Source organism: Myripristis murdjan, chromosome 12, assembly GCF_902150065.1.
Source record: "Myripristis murdjan chromosome 12, fMyrMur1.1, whole genome shotgun sequence".
NCBI classification, from domain to species: domain Eukaryota; kingdom Metazoa; phylum Chordata; class Actinopteri; order Holocentriformes; family Holocentridae; genus Myripristis; species Myripristis murdjan.
The window spans coordinates 19,237,691-19,260,210 of NC_043991.1; the positions used below are offsets into that span (position 1 = coordinate 19,237,691).

Genomic DNA, 22,520 nt, shown 5'->3' on the forward strand with positions numbered 1-22,520 from the left:
TTTTGTGGTGGTCATAGCCAAATCATTGTTTTAAAGTATATATTAATCTCATGTTCTAATAAAGAGAAATAAAGATCTGTGGTTTCAAGCAAAGCTGAACATAGAAGAACTTTTTTTTTTTTTTTTTTATAGTTCTTTTATAGTAGGTGGGGGGCTTCTTCCCCAAATGATGAAGGTAAGATGCCCCCTTATCAAATTTTATATTTTGAAACAGATTATTATGGTCTAATTATTCATGAAATGTATTTACACAAACACTTTTCTGCTGTACGTATCATCTAATATTCAAATAATTCATCATTTGACAGAAAATAGGCATAGGGTGGCATTTTACTCTTGGTTCCCCCGCTGTGCATAAGGAGGAGCTGTGTGAAGTTTTGTTGTCTTACGCCCTCTTGTGTTAGACATTTGTTGGTTATTCTGGGTATTCTCTGCAGAAAGATGGACAGGCTAGATGTAGTTTTATTCCTGCTCAGTTTGTAAAGTGCTGTCTGGCAGGAAGAGGCAGGCTTATATCTCAAAGGTAGTAAGTTCAAATCTCTGATCAGGCGACTGCAAGGCACTGAACGCAACTTTAACACACAGGGACATGCAGTGGCCGTCATTAGAGGACTGAATTAGGCTCAAAAACAACAAAAAAGCCTAAATAATTGCCAACATTTAGACATCAACTTGCAGTTCATCATTTACTCAATGATATCTGCATAGGTGCTGAAAAAGTGACACAGACCATCATCACTGCTATCGGAACAAAGAGGCAAATGAAAACTGGCGCAGCAAGTGGGGACGATCAGCATCAATTGAGGAAGTTACATCAGACAATAATTCAAATACAAGAAATGCTTGCACCAAGGACACGCAAAAATCAAAACGTTTGCAAAGTATTTACAGAACCAGCAGGGCGGCTGGGCTGGGAGGGGGCATGACTGGTGCATGCAGAGAACGGCTACGAGAAACAAGACAAGTTCAGTGTTTCACCGAGGCCTCGTGGATGCCCAGTTTGGAGTGAGCAAATCCATCTGCTCTCACATTGCCGGGGCAGCCTGTCAATATCTGTCTGTCTCTGTGTGTGGTTGACCTTGAATGGAGAACTGCAAGTAGATCTCAAGCATTTTGGCAATTCTTCAGCTCTTGAGCTTTTTTTGGTGTATTGTTGTTCATCCTTCTACATACTGCCCTGCCCTCACCTCATGCACCCAAGACACACTATTTGAGCTATTTTGTGAAAGGCGCAGCTTGAACTTTAATCTTTTATTGAATTAGGCCCACATAGATGCTAACCTAAAGCTTGACACAATGTCAATACTATTTATTTATTTATTTTTTTTTTTACATCTTTCCAGTTTAAGTACAGATGATAAAGGCTGATAATGATGTCTCTGGTAATCATTTTGATTTTTTTATTATTACTATTTCTTTTTAACCTTATCATACATTCCTCATACACTCAGTGGCCACTTAATTAGGTCCACCTGCACAATCTAATACAATCCAATATAACTGTTTTGCCATAAAGTTTACTTCTATGATGCCTATAATGCTCAGGTTTTCTTTTTGTCACAGTAATAGAGGTGTTCATTCAGTTCTATGTTTGGCATTGAGCTCATAGTTAGTGCTGCTGTTGTACTGGACTGCATTTTATTGAGAGCTGTTTCCACTATTCTGTCCCCCTCATTGCATATAAATAGGGAGGACAAAAAATTAGAAACACCTCTCAATATAATGTAGTCCAGTACAAGACCTCTGCAAACTACAACCTCAATAATAAACACAGAATTAAATTTAAACATTCTCCACCATGTCAACAAAAACTGAACATGATAAACTTTGTTAAAAGGTAGAATTTATGGCAGAGCTGTTATATTGAACTGCATTAGACTGTACAGGTGCATCTGATAAAGTGTAAAATATAAAATCAAAACTGTTCTTTAAGTACTTCCTGCTTGTTCTTAACTTTTAACACTGACATAAAGTTTAACAAAAGACAAATTTCGAGTAAGGTGGACAATAAAGTCAATCAATCAATGCAACTGTCAAGCACTGTCAGGGAGGACTAAGGGATGCTGGGGAAGAGGGAAAACAAAATGCACAGCTACAGAGTGGGGCTAATTAACATACATGTAACATTTGCTATATTTTGGACTTTGGTGTCAAACAACAGAACATTTTCACAGCAGACATTTTGACATGAGGTCTTACAGACCCAGAGTCCTGCTGCACTTAGGGAAGGGTTAGGGTTAGAGTTAGAGAATAGAATAAAACCCTGATTAATGTCATTTGTAACATCTGTGTTTACCTGCTATTTCATGTCAAAATGTCTGCGTACAAAATGACATCATCTATCAAATGTCACAGATAACAGCAAGTCTATGACGAGCGCTATTTTACTGCAGTCGACACGTCACATTTATGGTTTACAACCTTCCTCTGCTCTGACACATGGGAATCTGCCGCTACGTCCCAACTCTCCCAGCTGCTGCTCAGCTGTTTGAGTTATGGACCCAAAGCAAAGAAGCAAAAACTGAGATTACAGGTGAGCTTGACCTACACTGAGCACTGTTTGACCTGCACAATACAACTGTCAGGTACTTCAGACATGAATACACAAGAAACAGATAAGGGACATTTACAACTTCAGAAGAAAATATGTGAAATATGATGTAATGTAGTCACTGATGAAAAATATCTCCAAAATCTTTGATTAACTTTGTTGACTCACATCATTGTAAAATCTAAAGAAGTGTTGAGTTTATAACACAGAGCTTGAATGGAAATCAAATCAACTAAACTACAACATTTTGTCACATTTAAGTAGTTATATTAAGTAAAAGATATATCTGATGATGCTGACCGGCTGGAGGGGCTGATAGGAGAAGCACAATCTTGCTGGCACACCCACTATTTAGTAATGCGTTTGATGTGTGCACACTGCATAATGTATATGCCATTGCTCTTTAGCCACTGCTGGACTCTTACCGCTGATGCACTGGCAGAAAGAACATAATTTCGAGGCCTTGTCTCCTGAAAATCGGGTGCAGCCTACAGACAAGAGCAGGGGGGAAGAAACAAATTTTGGCACAGTCATGCATTTGCAGTCATCAAGCAGCCACAACAAGTACAAAGTGAAGCCAAACCAATAAAGAAAAGAGGAAGACAAGAGCCAACAAAAGGGCGGGTCAGTCTGAACGGGGTCAAAGCAGTGAGTGAGGTCAGGCCGTGTTCATCCCACATCTGGTGATTTGGACTCCTCCATTCTGACAACAGGCATGCAACTGCCATATTCAGCAAAAGTGTAAGAGAAAGTAGATCAGGCAACTGATGGCATGAGCAAAACGGATTTAAGTTCCAATCAATTCTAGGTAATGTTGTGGCAGAAAAGTGGCAGTTCAACGAGGAATCAGATGGACGAGACACAGGTATCAGATGGGGAGCTTTCTTTATTCACAGCGGCCCTACTAACAGCACAGGTCACAGACAATTCTTCTCCCTCATTACAGATCGTGCCATCCTTTCTTATACCTTATGTGCGAGTTGTTTTCGTCTTGTTTTGGTCGGACTCTCATAACACTTTGGCAAGCACAACTTCCCGATATGTGTGAGAACCCTCTTCAATCTTGCTTATCTTGGACTCCCACCCATGGTCTCTGGTTACTTAATACCATAAATGTGTGTGTGGTGTGCCTGTCCTTTTCCCAGAAATCGCCAGATGTTTCCCACTCATGTTTTCAGCCTATACTTGTCCAGTTTGGCACCAGTGCCGGTCACAAGGACCTGGCAACCCATACTTCCTGCCACCAGAACAGAACATGATTTGACCTGTGTATTTGACCCTATCATTCTCCTACAGTAACTTCTTAAGTGATGCATATTTAATGATACATGTTTAAGTATAAATGAATGCATATGGTTTTTAAAAGGAAATAAGTGACGAGTGGGGGTGACTTTTTAATAACTTTGGCATGTGCTGAGATTTTTGAATTTCAAAACTCACTTTCTGGCCTCTACTGCACCTCCCCCCGGTTTCAGGGGTAGAGAGTTAAAAAAAAAAATGTGTATGAGTACTCAGATTACATTTGTGGTAACTAGTAAACAATAATTTTATAATTTTATCAGTTCCTTAGTTACTTTTCAAATAAGCAAGCCCTTATCTTCGGGCCATAAAGCCATTTTGGGCCATAAAAGGAATGTTTTTTTTATTTTTACTTTACCGTTGCTTCTCTGCTGTAAGAGAAGTTGTTGCATGGTAGTTTAGAAGTTACCTGGCTGACTGAATAATCCTGCTGACCCCATCTGATGGCCAAAGCTCATATTCCTTGCACTTTCTCATGAATAATGGAGTATTTTATTTTTTTGTTTTATGTATGATCTATGAACAAGAGGTGCATTTTTTGTTGGTATGTGACTTTTTTAATTATTATTATATTTTGTATCACATGAACAGTGTCTATTTGGTCTTTTTTTTTTTTTTTTTTTTTTTTTTTTTTTTACTTTGACCTACTTTTGCTCAATAGCATTATTTTTTACCAAACTAGATCAGGAAAGCTTTGATGCAGTTCAACTTCTTTCAGTGTGAAGAGGTTGGTAGCTTGCAGAGCTGTGCCTCTCTGTGCCTCCCTCACAGACGCTGTCATTTGCAGCCTTGACAGCAACAGCAGCAGATCCACTCCAAATCCCCCTCTCCCCATCAGCCTCACACTCCTTCAGAACTGCTGTAACGCTAGCAAGTAGTACTGCTCGATAAAAAAGAAAAGTAAAAAGGCCGAAATAAAATGTGTTAGTGATGTGTTAGAGATTTGGTATTGGGTACTCTTTTTTTTAATAGATTTTGATCTCCCTCTCTCCTCTCAAAAATAGATGAGCTCCCTCTGCTTCTATGGGCCATCCCTCTTTGACTACAAGCCTCCAAAATAAAAGTTATTAGCAGGTGAACTCAACAGGAGTGTTAACTATGACCACATTTGCTATCATGTTGCTGCAGTGCTAGTTCCAAAAGTGAGATATTTCCACTGCAGTTGGTTGGTCTAACCAGCGTCGTGACAATAATGTTACTCTAGACGAACGCCCACTCAGTCCTGCTGGAATGGATTACTGTAGAAAACGCAGCCCCTAAAACTGTTTTATTACAGTTATAGACTTTCAGAAACTCTCACAACTTGATAGATAAAGAGGACAGAACTCAAGAATAATACTAAATAATAAAATCCCTGTTTTTAACTGGATTTTTCATTCCTTTCATGGCCCTTTAAGTCATGTGAATACTCTCAGCTTGTGAATTATTAACGAGACCTGGAGGTGTGTTAGCTTTGCTGGAGCTGCCGACGCTCAGAGCAACACAGGAAAACTGCCTTACACTGGCTTGGTGGATACAAAATCAACTCTAATATTTTACTGATTGCTTTTAAAGTAATAGATGGGCGGTGCCAGTTTTCATTCTTAATTCATTATTATCAAAACATTGCTTTGCTGTTAGGGTACTGCCAGCACTGCTTCATGTTTGCTATTTGTGGATAATCAAATTGTTTGGTGGTGTCTTTGCCCACAACAAAAAGCACAGTAAAAACAATTTGGTAAGAGGTATGGTGCACAAAGTACTGTATACATTAAAGTTAGGACCATTTTATTTGCTGGCAGGCTGTCAGTATGCTAAAGGGTTAATCCTATAAATATCTATTTTCACAAGCAAAATAGGAACAGTATCAGAAGCAACGGCCTAAATGTTCCTGTTTAAGAACTCCATAATTTTTAGTGTTTTGTTTCAGGTTTAAACTATAATTTTTAAGCCACATTTTTTGTCGCACACATTGGGTGATCATCGCCAATACTCTTTTTCACAGTGGATTTCAGAAAGGAGGCAGAGAAGAACAGAATAAAGGAGATTAAAAACATAAATTCGTCTCACCGCTGCTTTGGCTTCTGCCTGCTTCGCTTTTTTCAGCCGTGCTTTACAGATGTCGAGATCCAGACGTCGATTCTCCAGAAGTCGCTTCTCTTTCTGCAAACAACAGGAGTGCCCAATCAGATATGGTGGATCTGCTGCCAGAGATTCATATCTGGCTGATAGCACACTAATTTGCCATTTGCCCTTTTTTTTTTTTTTTTTTTTTGAAAGAAATCAAGTGAATTTCCAGTGAAATACAGTGAAATTAAACTATCCAACATTTTGCTGAGGACCCCCTGGAAGCTGCTCAAGGACCCCTGGGACTCCCTGGACCCCACTTTGAACACCACTGGTGCACAATAAGTCACACATACTGCTATAGTCCTCCAGTCTCCTTCCAGGAAGTTGCGTAGGGGAGTCAGGAAGCCAACAGACGAGGACTGGAGGAACTCGCGCTCCGCCGCTCCCAGTCTCTTCTGGTGTTCTCCTACTATGATCAGGGTACTGCCTACAAACACAAACACACACGTGCACATTAGCATTACCTGCAATGTGAAATCCTAAAAACTACAAAGCCACATGTGGGATGGATCCATAATTGCAACATCACAGACAAGACATGGTTGGAAACTTTCTGCATAGCCCTGAAATTTAAAAAGCCAGCTATTCTCGAGAAGTATAAGAAAATATACATTTCAGCTGCACTTTCTGGCAATGTTTTGTTGACACAGGACACGCGTTTGGCCAGTCAGCGGGGAAACCTAATCAGTGTTGCTGTGCTCAACCTCCCTGCTGGGTTTCTTGATGTTACATGGATGCATTTTGGAAACTATGACAGAAACCGGAGGACAGTGAGACTCGACTCCAGGGCTACTTCCATCAGCATTTCTGCAAAAAATACACGGCAAAAATGCACGGCTGCCGAAACATAACTGATTGTATTTTCTTCTATAAATAAAAGTCTATCAGGCTTATTTGTTTGAGTAATGTTCATCTCAGTAACAATGCAGTGTGTTTAACTCAGGCTGCCATTCTGTACATCTTAAAAAAACGTCTTCTGGGCGATTTGATGAAGAACACCAACGGTTTACATTTTACCTCTGGATTTTAGGGTCACAAAATCATAAACACTCAAATAACCATAATGCCACGCATTTTGCACCTCTGTCAACTGCACCCCACGCCCTGCCCCGCTGACGGCCGACCGGTGGACGGGGAACTGTTCTACCTGAAAGTACAAGACGCCTGTCTGTCCAAAACCTCCTTCAGGAATTCACTCAGGACCCTAACCCGACTCCACATTCCGACTCCATAGTTTCCATGCTTTTTACTTCACATGGACCTCAGAGATTAAATATTATCTGCACGACCTGCATCCTTAGGGTCAACATGTTGTATGGGTCAGATGTTGTTTTAGGGCTAACAGTCACTGGCCCAGGAGCTCCTCCCCACCAAGTTTCAGGTAAATCTGCCCACGACTTTTTGAGATGGGTGACAGAAATTGATTATGGATGATGCACAAAGATTGAGCTGGTTATTTACTCATGCTACATTTAATTTAGCGAGATATTTGGTGAAATCCGGGGAGATGAGATAGAAAGCACTTCATCGGGATAATGGTGGTGGTGATGGTGCTTTGTAAGTGTGCCGTGTACAATGGGCAAAATAACATGGCATGACACATTCATTCACTTATTCGTTCATAAACACACGACCTTCTGCAGGAGGCTTCACCTCACTGGCGGAGGAGATGAAAATATTACATATGGCAGACAAAGTGTGTGAATGAGCTCTACTGACCGTACGGAGTCCCGGGGCCGAAGTCCTTGGCAGCATCGAGCATGTACTGGCCGAGCAGCTCAGCGTTGGTCGTCCTGGAGGGAAGCTTCTTGTCCAGCTTCTCATAGAGGAACTCCTCTATACGTGCGCCTGCATCAGAGAAAAACACAGGGTCACACATGTGCGTCTTTTTAAAACTAAAACAAACCAGAATATGACTAACTTAGTTTTAGAGGCCCAACCAGCTCATAAACTTGTGTTTTTCGTATACATACACAAGTTGCAAGAAATTTGGTTATGAAATTTACATATTAAATAAACACCCAATAAAAGCCAATTACAGGACTGAATTTATGTTCATTAGTGGAGATATTATAAAGCTCTTCTTTAAAAATCAACACTCACTCAAGGATTTTGCAGTTTTGCAGACATAATAATGACTACAAAATCAACCAGTGTTCCCAAATTTTGCTGGAGCTTGCAATTTAGCACAAACACTGAATTTTTTTTTTTTTTTTTTGCTTGAAATGGTTTAAGGCTAAAAAGACATGATTATATCTGACCAGCAATCAGGATGGCAAATTAGCCTGCAGACCTGGTGTGAAAAAAAGACTGAAGCTACAAAGACATCAGACAAACAAAACAAAGTAGAAACACCTGAGAAAAGAAGATTACTTCATGAAAGGTGGTGGAGGGATGAGAGAGGAAAAGCACAAAGCATGGCCATGTGCTGTTTGTTTTGCCCATTTTGTGTGCCAGATGAAAAGCAATTAAATTGATTTGTCATGGGGACAAAGAAAACCTTCAAACTAGAACCAATTAGTAAAATAATATATTGAGTTGTCAGATTAATAATGCCAAAGAGACTTCAGATTTCTTGTGTTTTCACAAACATTAAATTACCATGAGTTGCCAGTGGGCACAAAAGCACTCTTTGTAAAAGTAATTATCCCAAAAAAAAAAAAAAAAGTGTCTGGTAAAAGCAAACAAACAAACAAAAAACAAACAAAAAAACAAGTGGCTGGTGAAATTTGGGCCTCCAGCAGACACTGCAGCATAGTTCATTTGCCACCCTGGTAGCAATAATCACAAATTATATTGTGAACATAAAGTCTTTGCACAGGTTTAAAGCTCTATAGATATTCTATAGATATATTTATAGATATATTCTCTTAAAGGGTATGCAAAGGTTTTTCTTTTTTCTTGTATTATTTGTATTGATCCACTCTATTTTGTTATTTGTTGTGTTCATTTTTCTAAAGTTATCTATTCCTCCTCATAGGTATGAGATATATTTTGTGTAGTCTACTACTGTTATTACTCAATGTCTGGACAAGCTGCAACACAGGAATGTCCCAGTTTGGGATCAATAAATCTATCTCTCTCTAAAACTGTGAGATCCTGAAGGGAATTATTAATGAAGCTGTAGATCTTGTTCTAGAACAAAATGGCAAAACCTGTGATGGAGCTTTCTCATTCTAAAAATGGGTAAAAAAATAACTACAAATTCACAAACAGATAGACAGATAGATAGATAGACACATAGAAATAGATGATCGTGTGTGTGTGTGTGTGTATGTGTTTTAGGCCATAAACAGTGGAGCAGGTGCCGGCTGGTGTCTTCCTGCCTGTCAGGTTGTTAGTAATTCAACACCGGCGTGCACAGCGGCAGCAGACACTCTGAACCAGGACATGCAGCAAAATCAGCCACAAACTGATTCACGGCCACAGAGCAGCTCCTCGTTGCAGTTCTATTTCAGTTTCCACGTCAAATTTCTTTGGTATAGTAAAGTAAAAACCATCAATCTGTCCTATCCAGTGCTGGGAGTAATTTGATTGCTTTTCTCAGTAACAAGGTGATGTAAGACGGGGGTTTTCAGCTGACTGTGACCCAGGAGACACCGTCCTGACTCAGTGGTGACCCCGATCCTGCTGTTGTTGCAGGATGGGGGATGGTGGCTTGACGGTGTAGCGGTACTCCAAATTTAATTTACTCCAAATTTAATTTACGTCTCAGACAATAACTCACTTTTACTTATTTTTAGTTTTCACTGAAACTTGCAAAAAGGCTTCGTCATCGGCATAATCAATGAACTATTTTTGGAGGCAGGCCTGGAACGCACCGGATGTTAATGACGCATTCCAACATCAGCAGAGCACATGCCACCAGGGACTGGATGGGCACTATTTGTACTTTTTTTTTTTTTTCCAAACTTTTATACGTTTGGATGAGTTTGATTATTCACAACTAAGAAGTGATACATGGAAATGTGTACAAAAAACAACATCACTTCCATCAAATGCCATTATTGAATGTACAGCCAGGGAACAGCTGTAATACCTGCACAGACAACCAGGAGGCTGTTCACCAGTTGAAAACCCCTGATGTAAGGGATTACATTTTAATTTTTCAGTAATCACATCACAGTTACTGTTGTAAAAAAATTCTCATTACTTGTGTTACTGAAACACAGAACTTTAGCTGGTTTATGGCAAATTTAATGCGTCAAAACCCACATCAGCGAGCGACTGATGATATCGTGTGGCGCAGCACAGAGATGGGACAAAATCGTTGTTTGGCAAGTCAGGAGTAACACTCAAGTCCAGACAGATGAAACATACAAGTCCAAGTCCTAAACTTTGAGCTTCGAGTCCCTCACAAGTCATCGTGCGCTCTTTACCGATCTAACTTTAATAATTATTTTTACCTCTGCCTCCCCTGTATACACATGTTGGGTCCATTAGCACACACTTTTTCAATGTACTAGTCTATCTTAATCTTTTAGGGTGTAGAAAATGGTTCTTATTGTTGACTGGCTTGATCAGATTTAGGCTCCCAGCTGACCAGCGGAGGGTCAGTGTGGATCTGGGATATGAGGAGCTGATTTGCTGATGTCAATTAAAGTTAATGTTTGATGTGAGGTCAAGGGTAACTTCCTTATAGCTTCCTTTTACCACTAGGAGCCTGTAAGCACGGGTTAACTCCATATTTTTACACCGGCTAACAAGCTGTTCTATGTCAAAAGGCTCAAGTCCAAGCCAAGTCATAAGTCGTTGGTGTTCTCAGGTTGAGTCTAAAGTCATCAAATTTGTGAATTGGCGAGTCAACAAGTCAAGTCCAAGTCATACGACTCAAGTCCACACCTATGGTGCAGAGGGTAGAGGGATCGATCCACACTGAGGAAAATGTGGTGACAGAGCTGAGCTGATTGTCAGAGAGGTCATTCAGACACCAGGACAATCCACTGCTTCCTCCTGATCATGTTGTTTTAGAAAGCTTTGGATTCTCAGCAGGGGGAATTAAATATTGAAGTGTTCAAGGATCAGATTTTTGTATATATCATATGCGAAATTGACCCTAAATCAGCATTCATGTGATTTGGTGTCTTGTTGTCCTTTTGGCAAGGACAGTTACTTTTTCTAGACAGCACTGAGTAACTTTTCTTGATTACATTTCCAAGTAACTTACCAAACACTGAACCTGTCAAGCTCACATCGAAAAAGCAGATACATGGATTTCTAAATGCTACATGCTGTGTGTCAGGTATCTACGAGGGACCAGCCATACACACTTTCAAACAGGCCTTCCTCACACACAACACTGGGAAATGAGACAAGCACTTACCAGTGTGGTCAACTGGAGCATGAAGGGTCAGAAAACATCAAGGGTTAGACATTACCACCAGGATTCATTCTTTATGTCTGTCACAGACACACTGATGTTAGTTACAAGACCACAAACGTCCACAAAACACCATCTGTCAGAGTGCAGAGTTGATGTGCAAAATAAAATGCTGTTGAATGTGGAAAATCAGCCAACAACTTCCCAACAGGAAACTAATCGAAGCAACAGTTCTCCATGTGATGCTCTGACTTGGCACTGTTCTGTCTTGATAAACGTGGATGAGCTGGTGTGTGCCGAAGCTTCCTGCGTTTCCTCTGTTACATCCGGTCTTTGACGGCACCTCAGTGGGGCTCTGTCGGGGGCAGTTTTCAGGGAGTCATGGGCTACCAGGGGTCTGAGGCAGAGTCACGGGGCGTAGGTGGGGCTTACGTGACTTTGATCAGTAGAGATGTCAGCACAGCAGCTCATTTTAATCATCGAGTTTTTGGCATTAATGTATTTTGCTAGCTAACCAGCAAAAGTGATTCAACTCACATCTCAGCCTACTTGTGCCTACATGGCTATTTTAAGTTACAGGAGTCTGCCAAGTCTGGTTATGTTATCTATGGTGTATTATTGCTAATGTGCTTGAGTGATGTTTACACTGAGGTGGCATGTTATGGGCAGGTTCTAGGGTAATCCTGCAAGGCCGTCAGTACGAGACTAGAAATGCAAATGCTGAACACAAAATTTCATGACAAATTTATGTACGTTTCTTCTTCCTACGCTTAATTTGACAATAAAAAAGGAAAAATCATGTAGCATATAAGAAATGTTTGTCTGGACCCCCTTTTTTTTTGTTAATTTTCTACAGAAAGTGAAGAACTTACTTGGGTTAGGTTGCAGGAGCACCTCTGTTTGTCTGAAGATCTTCTCGGTCCAGTTCTTGGTGCTGTCGGCTCGGGAAATCAAGTTTTCTAAGTGAGTGTCCAGCTCGGTCTTTTCTGCCTGGCCCAACTTCTCCTCTGTGAACTAGGAGACAAATCAAGACTCTCAAATGCACGTGAAGGTCATGTGACCTCAGCTAGAGGGACATGATATTAAACATGATTAATAGTAGACTGATTGCAATGATAGAGCCATTTGAAAACCTCATAACAGCAGTTTGAGGGGGCTTTTAAGTTTTAACTTCATTTGCACTGTTACACGGTCCAAGTGTCTTTTCGTGTTTCCCTTGTGAACTGGTGGAAACTTTATGAACAGAAATGGCAAACAGAGTAGCCAAACGCTTAAACACTTTTCATTTTCAAATGTAAGCTGCTCTCTTCTGCTAATGCATGTCCATCAGCAACACACTACTTTAACCCTTTGAAACCAGAGCAAATTAACTTAATTTCTTACCAACAAAACAAAAAACAAAACAAACAAAAAAACATCATCACACACTGACTCAGCTGCTATAGGTGAGTGCGCTGTGTTTGCTGATGTTACGTCATGCAGGGCTGTCCTGGGACATTTGAGGGCCCGAGGCAAAAAGTAATTTGGGGGACCCTTGCATTTCGCCATCAGTAGATCAGTGTGCTGTAGGTCCAACAAGTTTTTGGGGTGATTAAATGTTTTTTCTTGGAATATTATATGTACAATTATATAACAATTATTATTATCCATATAGTTTTCAGGTAATTTTTCTCTACTAATGTCTTGATAATATCAGTTTTGTAATTTCTTACTAGGTTTTTAATTAATTTTCTGAATATTTTCTTGTAATTTATTCAACTTTTATTCAACAATTAGCTATTTTTTCTGATTCTTTTCTTGAATTTCTCCAAGCTTTTTTTTTTCAAATTTTCAGATAATTTTTGCCATTTATTTTTACTTTTTTTTTTTTTTTTTTGATAATTTTCAGTTAATTTCTCGTTAATTTGCCCTTCATTTTTCCCATGTTGTTGAAAAAACAAAGTCAGTTTAGCAGGTGTGTGTGTGTGTGTGTGTGTGTGTGTGTGTGTGTGTGTGTGAGTGAGTGTGTGTTCAAAGCTTGAGTCACACTGAAGAAACCTAAGATGTTCCTGTGAAGCCATCTGCTATCAGCGTCAGCTCTTCACAGGAAAGAGAAAAGCCAAATGGACGCACATCAGCAGTGGCTGTTTGCTGAGTTCACTGTGACAGTGCTTGTGTGGACTTCTCCTTTAAAACCAGCAGCTTCTGATGCAGTGTTTTTGATAAACCCTGCAGATCGATTCAAATGTTTAAGTGGACTAAATAATCCGACTGTTAACCTTATCCTAAAGAAGACAATAGTCTGATTAATCTGTTTAAATGGACTGCTTGTAAAATTATTCCACTCATGTTCCTGTTCACATGCTACAGAGCACAGCCTGATTTAGCAACAGAGGATATGTCCATTTCACAGATAATAATTAACATGGCAGTGTGTTTCCGCTTCACACCAAAAATGTTGAGATTTTCACTGTGGCTGTCGTCTTGAATTCACAGATTCACCGTCAAAGTTAAAAGAGCATGAGCCATCAGGCAGATGGACGGCCATGTGTTGCAATCTGCCGCCAAACCTCAACTAGGATGTCATATTAGGATTAAGGTGTATTCATGGATAAAATACCCCTCAATAACCCGACTGGAGTTAGAATATACTCCATGTCTTAATCCCAGAATCGCTTACTGTGACTATGACCTTATCCAGGTTAAGCTAATGAACATGCACCTGGATTTGCTATCCCAGGTATTGTCTTAAGCAGGTTAATACTGGAATAGTGCATGTAAACATAACTAATTGCATGGTATGTGCTGTATTGGTTTCTCGTTAACTATTCATTAACGACTCATAGATAAACAGCAAATTAACAAAAAATTATGGGAATATTAGTATAAATTTGATATATTTAAATGTCACATCAGTGTTGCTGGATTGCTGTGCAATTTCTTGAGCTTAAATGCTTGTGAAACCTGAGCCAGTTCATTTGATTTCTTTCAAAAACATGGGAAAAAAGGTGGAAAAGGTTACAAATTTACAGTCCAAAGTTACAAGCACCAAAAAAGTTACAAAAATAAAAAAAAATAGGGTGAAATAAAAGCTTTCAGTTTGCTCATGTTTTGGCTCTACATTGACCTATTCATGGTAAAATGCAATGGCCCTCCAAATTTATTTATGACTTATTGATGTATTTTTGTCTAGGACCCCTGAATGTCAAGGGACGGCACTGAGTTGTCAGCCCACTTCAAACCTACAATATGTAGTTTCAACTGTCTTAATGCCACTAGTAGGCTAGAGGTATTCATACGATTCAGGCTGATGAGCAGGATGTAGCTGTCAGTAAGAATGAAAAAGCTGTCATCATTCATTTTAATGAAATACTTTTTTTTTTTTTTTTTTAAATAGATGGCTGCCACTGCTTGCTTCCACAGTGTATTTTGGGAGAAGATGCAAACCAATTCCAACACTTAAAAATTAATTAAACTGAATAATTCTTAGCGTGTGTCTGTGTGGGTTGGGGGGGCATACCTGTTAATTGTTGGACATTGGGGCCTACCCCTTAATCACTGAATTCAAGTGTTTCATTCAGTCCCATTGCCAGTCAGCGAGCCATGCAGTCTGCCTTTACAAACATTTGTGAAAGAATGGCTTGCTCTAAAGAGCTCACTGAATTTGAACATGGTGCCGTAATAGTAATGTAACAGGACGCCACAGACACACTCCAACATCTTGTAGAAAGCCTTCCCAGAAGAGTGGAAGCTGTTCTAGGTGCAAAGGGGGGACCAACTCCATATTAATGCCTATGGATTTAGAATGGGAGGTCATAAAAGCTCCAGTTGGTGTAAAAATATAGTGTAATATAGTGTACATATATCTAATTGAGTGCATCACACAAAACTGCCACTCAGACCCATAACTTACTGCGTAAATGACATGGCATATATGTGGAGAGAACATTACATCCTTAGGCCTGTTAGCAACGGAGGGCAATAGTATATGTCTGCAGACCCGGAGACTGCAGATTCAGGCCCGCAGTTTTGGGACCCGCAGTTCTAGGCCCCTCGCAGCGACACCTACTGGACTGGACCCGCAGTACAGGACCCGCAGTTCTAGGCCCCTCGTTTTTCCGCGACAGCGACACCTACTGGATGACTGCAAAACTGCAAGAATTTCCCTCGGGGATCAGTAAAGGAGAGCGCCACCTACTGGACTGGACCCGCAGTACAGGACCCGCAGTTCTAGGCCCCTCGTTTTTCCGCGACAGCGCCACCTACTGGAGGACTGCAAAACTGCAAGAATTTCCCTCGGGGATCAGTAAAGGAGAAGCTTTGAAGGTTTATTCCACCTTCAATTCTAACAGTTTAAATGTTTATTGTACCCCAATACTGCACTGGTTTAACGTTTATCACACCAAAATACTACATACTAACAATTGATTAAAGGTTTGTTACACCTCAATATGTTTTCGCATGCACGCATATGCACAACAGGAGCAGGAACAGGAGCCTGTGTGATTCCCCTGACTTTTTTTCATTGCTCTTATGTGTACAGGCACACTCATGCAAAGCCGTGCGTGCACGCACATATGTGTGCATGCACTGTCTTGCGTGCACGCGCATGGACAAGCCAGGGAAACAGGCCAGGGATCTGGTGATTCTAACGTTTTTTTTTTCATGGGCATAGCCAGACATTTTTCTCTGCAGTTGCTTTGTAGTTGCTATACAACTGTACAGAGTTGCTTGACAGTTTACTACAATGCCAATTAAACAGCATAAATAAGGATATGGATGTCATTATTGGCTTGTTCATTGGAATCAGAGCCGTCTCGGAGATATGCACACGCACCAGATAAACATTATGTTGTAGGCCTAGGCCTGGCAAAATCAATTTGACGTTCGTTGTTGATAATTTAACTGCTGGTATATATGCCGCTTTTTCAAGCTATCTTAGCGTCTGTGTTGCTTGGCAACCGTTCTGTCCACTCTATCTTGCTTGGTGGAAGAATGAGTAGTTCTCAATTTTATTGTGGCATTATTACCAATAAATTATTGATTTTTTTTTTCTTGTGTGATTATTTTATGGGCTATATAGGGTAACCGTTTTATAAAAGCAATAAGTCCCTTGAAGCAGTGGGTTACAGTGATTTTACAACGGCAAAACGCTCCTCAGCCGTTGTGAAATCACTGTAACCCACTGCTTCTCGGGGCTTATTGCTTAAATTGAGAAGTATTTACTCTTCCACCAAGCAATAGCGTGCAATCCAGCAAGAAAGTGGGCAGAATGGTTGCCAAGCAACACAGACGCTGAGATCGGGTGAAAATCTCTTTGTTCTCCTCACACCAGCTCTGAAAGCAGCGAACAGACCACAGAGTTTGTTTCACAGTCGCCACTTCATTTCTCGCAATAAATAAATAAATAATGCACCAGAGTTAATATTGTGGGTGATGGGCAACCCATGTCACACTGGGATAATAATAGTAAAATAATCTCATTACCTGTTAGTATGTTGACAAAGTTTCAGTATATGTTTTTTTCCACAAATTGTAATTAGTAGTATATGATACAAACAGGCATGTAAACGGTTAATATTTGATTAAGTAATGATTTAAAATAATTAACAACATTTTAATAAATAGAATGGAACGAAAAACCCTGGAAAAAATGATTTTAAAAAATCCTAATTTTATGAAAGGGTAGATGCTTGACCATTTTTTTGGTCAAAGGGTGGGATTCGGAACTTTTCCTTTGGGTATACAAGGGTTAATTTCACATTGCAGTCAGTTTACATTGTAATGCTTTATTATTCTACTTTTCAATATTTTTTTGAACCTCAACAGAGAGCTACACAATTTTAAAACATCACTAAGGCCATTCCATAACTTGGCTCCACGTTGAATCCTTGCACTCCGATCGTCTGTCATTACTTGTCTCCGATTAAATAGGTGGCGCTGTCGCGGAAAAACGAGGGGCCTAGAACTGCAGGTCCAGGACCGCGGTGCAGTTTTACAGTCGTCCAGACCAGTAGGTGTCGCTGTCGCGGAAAAACGAGGGGCGTAGAACTGCGGGTCCTGTACTGCGGGTCCAGTCCAGTAGGTGTCGCTGCGAGGGGCCTAGAACTGCGGGTCCCAAAACTGCGGGCCTGAATCTGCAGTCTCCGGGTCTGCAGACACATGCTCCTCACGGAGGGGGCTGTGCGGACTTCCACTGAAGCTGGCAATAAATTATTCTAATGTCCTCCTCAGTCCTGCCCTACCGGGTGTATACATCTGCCTGTATGCAAGGCAGCATTCATTTCCCATTTTTTAAAACTGACTTTGGTGTGGGGTTTTCCTCACATACAACCACAGAGCTGTAAGAGCTGGCATATGCATGGAGAAAGTAGACTATACGCTGTAGAATAAACATATTATAGGTGGTGGGAGGAAACACACAGCTGAGCAGGGCAGCCTCGGGCAGCCAGCCGGCCGCCTGAAGGCGAGGAGTCACCGCACGGTCCCTCGGTGTCACATGGGCGGTACACCCGACAGCAGCCATCAATAATGGATCAAGGCTTAACAAACCTTTATCGGCTTACAGCGCTGGCAATGTTCAAACCCGCCGCGATATTATAGCTTTCTTCTTCACTAAAATAGCCGCAACACGACAATCAGTTTATGAGCGGTGCGTAAAAAAAAAAAAAAAAAACGAGGTCCGCATCCCATAACAGTTTTAGCCGTGAGTGGGATGCAGTAACGAGTGTGCATCAGTCAAGACATAACGGCAGTGACGTTAATACGGCGATGTCCGATAAATGATACAGGCCTTACCTGCACTGCACGGGTGAAGAAGACCCCGGCATCAGAAGCGAGTTTTTTCACGCTGAAATCCATGGTGTTTTCCTGCTGTGGCATAGGCAGGACTCGTACGCCCTGCACAGGGAAATCCTCCGGATCAGCTGAGATGATGTAGCAGCAAACGCAGGACAGACGCTTTAATACGCTTCATGGAGCATCGGACATCTACTAGCCGTCCTGCCTTTAAAGAGACCTCTGCACCAGGCAGCGAGTCACGACTGGAGCCCTGCACACTGCAGCCCAGCCTGGAAGTTACTGCCCCCTCCCCTAATCCAGATGGGAAATAAACACGAGACGCCTAAAACCAGCCTGTGCAAGAACTGTCATTTAAAAATTTGGGATGCAATAATTTTTATGTCTGGAGAAAGCGTCTGTTTTTGTCCATTTTTAAACCTAAACTGAACTGTAGAAATGCCACGGCACTCTGGTGCTTTATATTCTAGGCTACTGTTTTGAATGTGATGTAGTGGCAGAATAAAAGACATACAAGGAATACACGCTATTCAAGGAAGAATATATAGTAAATGAAAACAACCCCTTCCCATAACATGTAATTTTAATAAATTATATTTCTACCCGTGTATAAGATAATACAGCTGGGGAAAAAAAGATTTTAAGTATGTAATAAAGTAATTGTACATGTCATAGTTGTACACAAAATTTTACAATTAACTAGGTAATAAAAAAGATATAATAATAATAATAATAATAATAATAATAATAATAATAATAAAGTTTACACAGCTTCAACAGCACCACACATTATTCAAAATTTGTATCTATCGCTGTATATGTGTATCTATATAGATATCTATATTATATATTATTAACCATAATGTTAGTGTTATGTAAATGATGTTTGCAACACTGAGGGCTTTATGCTGTAATGTGTACAATGTATCATGATCTGTTACATTACACGGTTACATTGTGATGATTGTCAACATCAGCATGTTCAAAATGAGTGAACTACACCTTTAACTGCTGACGAATAAATAAATAAATAAATGAATGAATAAGCCACACACACACACACAAGTTGTCCATTTTATCACTCCATCTTTATTGCTTATTCATTATCTTTACACTAATGGCCTGGTACTATTCAGATCAGGAAAAACTATTATTCCATACTGTTTTGGATCATATGTTCTTCACTCAATTTGGGATTACACTTACCAGCAGTTCTGAAATAAATCAATAACAGAATATTGACAGACTAAAAAAAAACATTATGAAATTATATGAAATTTGAAACAGTCTGTGACACAGCAGTTCTCTTGAAGTGACAGTTCACTCAAGCAGATTATTATTACTGTTATTGATTCTTTTTTTTTTTTTTTTTTTTTTTTTTTTTAAGCACATACTTATCTATAGCTGGTCAGGAACAGTCAACCCCAAACAGCAGTGATCTGCTCTTTAGCAACTGCAAATCCAGTTTCTTGGTGAAACTTGGCTGTTGAATGTTTGATTTGGAGTGAGACGTCATGGCTTGTCTTTGCGGTGGACTGTTCGTGTAGTTCCTGTATTAGTGTATGCACTCAAAATGTTCTACAAAAGTAAAATACCGCTTTACTCATTAATTAAGCCACATGTTAAAAAAAAAAGTACCAAGTAGATATTATAATGAAGATGTCCAAAAGGAAATCATCTACTTTTTCTATAGAGAATTGCACACTTCCACCAGGAACTTGAATCAAACACTGTGTGACTGTTAATAACTAAAAACATCACAACAATAAATATTCTTTTTCCTTTCTGACCATTAGGTGGATGGCATGGTAAAATCTTTTCATATCCACACCAGAGGAAAAAAAAAAACAAACATTACGTGAGTTTGAAACAGTAATAAAGCTTTTCATCTTACAGCACCGCCGCCCTCCTGATCTCCCATTAAAACATTAAATCCCACCATAAATGTGAAGTAGCAATATAAATATAGCTGTACCACTGCCAGTACCAATTATATTTCCACACACAAAGAAAAGCTGTACATGAAAACAGGGAAATCAAGTCTGCATAAGTAAACCCGACATGTATCACTGGTTAACTGATATGATAGAGTCAAATAAAAATATCAGTTGGGCATAAGTGATGAGCACAATCCTTACCTCTATTAATGTATGCATGTATCATAAAGAAACTAAAATCACATGGAAAGGCTGATACTGGAAATAACAAGCTGTACAAGCTGTGCTGCCACACACTATGACCGTGCAAGAAATCTGTCCCAGCACATTATATATATATCTCAAGGTTAAAATGTCTTAAAAACTGGATAAGCAATTTCAACTGCTGATGTGAATGTTCCTTCATGGCATGAATGTGGTGGTACTGGGACTCACTGGCTTAAAAAAAAACAGAAGTGAGTGTCCCGCTTTGCTATGGGTGCAGCGTTAATTTGCGCAAGATCCTTTCAGATTTTGTGAAGAGTATGAAAACGTTGCTACTTGTACATGTGAAGGATTTGAATCTCAACTGGATTTTGGGCTGAGCTCCTCCGTGCTCATCCAGATACTATGATCGACACCAGCACTTTGCTCAGTGGGCTGGTTTGGAAAGGCATCCGCACTCGAGGTGAAGTAGTTTTCTGCTCATTTCAGCGCTCAAGTGTTTTCTGTCTGAAGTCATTTAAGGCAAGGCAACTTACTCAAATGCACGATGGCGACAAGTGGTTTGAAAATCCAGAACTGTCCTACTACAAAGTGCATAAAAAAAAAAAAAAAAAAAATGAATACTGCTCCCAACATAAATCAAATGCTCCACACTTTTAGGTCCCAGGTGCTGTGCATGTGTGGGAACAGTGCCAGGAGTTCAGCGGGGCAACAATCACCTGGCTCTACTGGGTGAAACTACACTGGATGTGAAAATGTGGGGTGGCTATGATATACGTTTTTAGGATTTTTTTTTACACGTTTTTAGGATTTTCAGAAAAGTGGAACACCTTTAGGCAAATTTGCCGTTGTGAATGAATACGCGTGCAGTGACAAAGAGACTGTAAGATGGAATAAACAGATGAACATATGTTATTAATATGTGTTTTCATTTCATGTTTTCAGCTTTAGGCTTAATTCCTTTGCTACTACAGTATCTGTATATTCAGGAAATGTACAGGTACACTGATTCAGCATAAACTCATTTTAGTTTTTTTCTTACACTGCCACCCTACTGCAAAAAGCATGATGTGCATATCCTCATCGAGCTGGAGACAGTGATGTGGAGTTCAATGAAAAACTTGTTCACTGACCAGGTTCAAATGGTGGCCATTTTTAACTAGAGGTGGGAAATTTGCCCTGCAAGACTGACATACACAGCATCTAAAATTATCTTCTTTTTTTTTTTTTTTCCAACACATTAACTGAGAAATTACATACATGTAACAGTTTATTAATTGACTCTGCTATCTAGCAGTAATGGGCCAAATGTAATAGTTAAATACATTAGCTTCTGATATTTTTGAAATGATGAATGTGATGCAGGATGCACTCTTCAGGTAGAGTTTCCCACCCTGAGTTTTCACAATGGCCACCATGCATATAAGGTTGATTATGAGAGAAACAACCACCAATCTGAAAAAAACATCAAGTATATTTAGAGAAAATATTACTTAGATGACTTAAAATTCCTATGAATTAAAATCAGTAAGATTTAGTCAGACCAATGTGAGAACAAGTGAAGTGTGGTCCTGTAACTAAAAAGGTGGGTGAAGTGAGTTTAGGTGGGTTTACTCCCTGCTACATGCCTGGCTAATGAAAAATGGCTTGTTTAAAAAAAATGTAGCTCTAGGCTTATGTAATTCACTGGTGGTCAACTTGAGAACCTTTAAACTCCACAAACTTTCCTGCAGTGTCTAGCTCTCATCAAAGTTTTAAAAGGCTACTTTTTCCCCACCAATATTGTTTCAACTGACAGGCAAGACAACCAAAGACAGAGACCTACCTTACTTTATTCTTTAATTTTGTGTGTTCAACTTCCATTTTTCACAATAATGATTATGATCCTCTGATTGGGAATATCAAACCTCTTGCAGTCGATTTAAGTCCAATTACAATCACTTAGAGCTTAGATTTTCTCTGCTGGTGTGTTAAGTATCTATATAAATATAACATAACAATGGAACTAATTGTTTTGCCTTAAATGAACTTGGAGAACAGCTAATGTTGAGACTTTTAATTTTGAACAGCAGGTGCCACATTCGCCAGCCAAATAAAAACGTTCTAATGTATGAAATGGGACGTTGATGGCCTTGACAGAGATCTGGCCAAATCCCTGAAATCATATTTCCAGACCATGTCACGAGCATCATGTGGTGAATTGAATCTAGTTAGTCAGGATCATGTTAGAGTCAGGCAAGCAGAATGAGAGTGAGTAAGGTCAGAGTTTGGCTTGGGTTATGGGTCGTCAAGCTGAGTCAAAACCATTTAGTTAGGATAAGGG

The 22,520-nt window shown here is 39.8% G+C and overlaps 1 protein-coding gene across 3 annotated transcripts in view; it reads right to left on the reverse strand.

Moving 5' to 3' along the window:
- Positions 1–18,334, reverse strand: part of sh3glb2b (SH3-domain GRB2-like endophilin B2b) — a 29,402-nt gene extending 11,068 nt beyond the window's left edge. For 2 of the 3 annotated variants that reach the window (XM_030065899.1, XM_030065897.1), the window contains exons 1-7: positions 18,057–18,332; positions 12,152–12,293; positions 11,283–11,294; positions 7,679–7,807; positions 6,253–6,386; positions 5,900–5,992; positions 2,977–3,039 (exon numbers count right to left, since the gene is read on the reverse strand). In XM_030065899.1, coding sequence (XP_029921759.1) covers positions 2,977–3,039; positions 5,900–5,992; positions 6,253–6,386; positions 7,679–7,807; positions 11,283–11,294; positions 12,152–12,293; positions 18,057–18,140 — 657 coding nt within the window. In that variant the 5' untranslated portion in view covers positions 18,141–18,332. Of the gene's footprint in view, positions 1–2,976; positions 3,040–5,899; positions 5,993–6,252; positions 6,387–7,678; positions 7,808–11,282; positions 11,295–12,151; positions 12,294–18,056 lie in introns of all 3 variants that reach the window. The other variant, XM_030065898.1, reaches the window with a different exon arrangement.
- Positions 18,335–22,520: the final 4,186 nt, after the last annotated feature.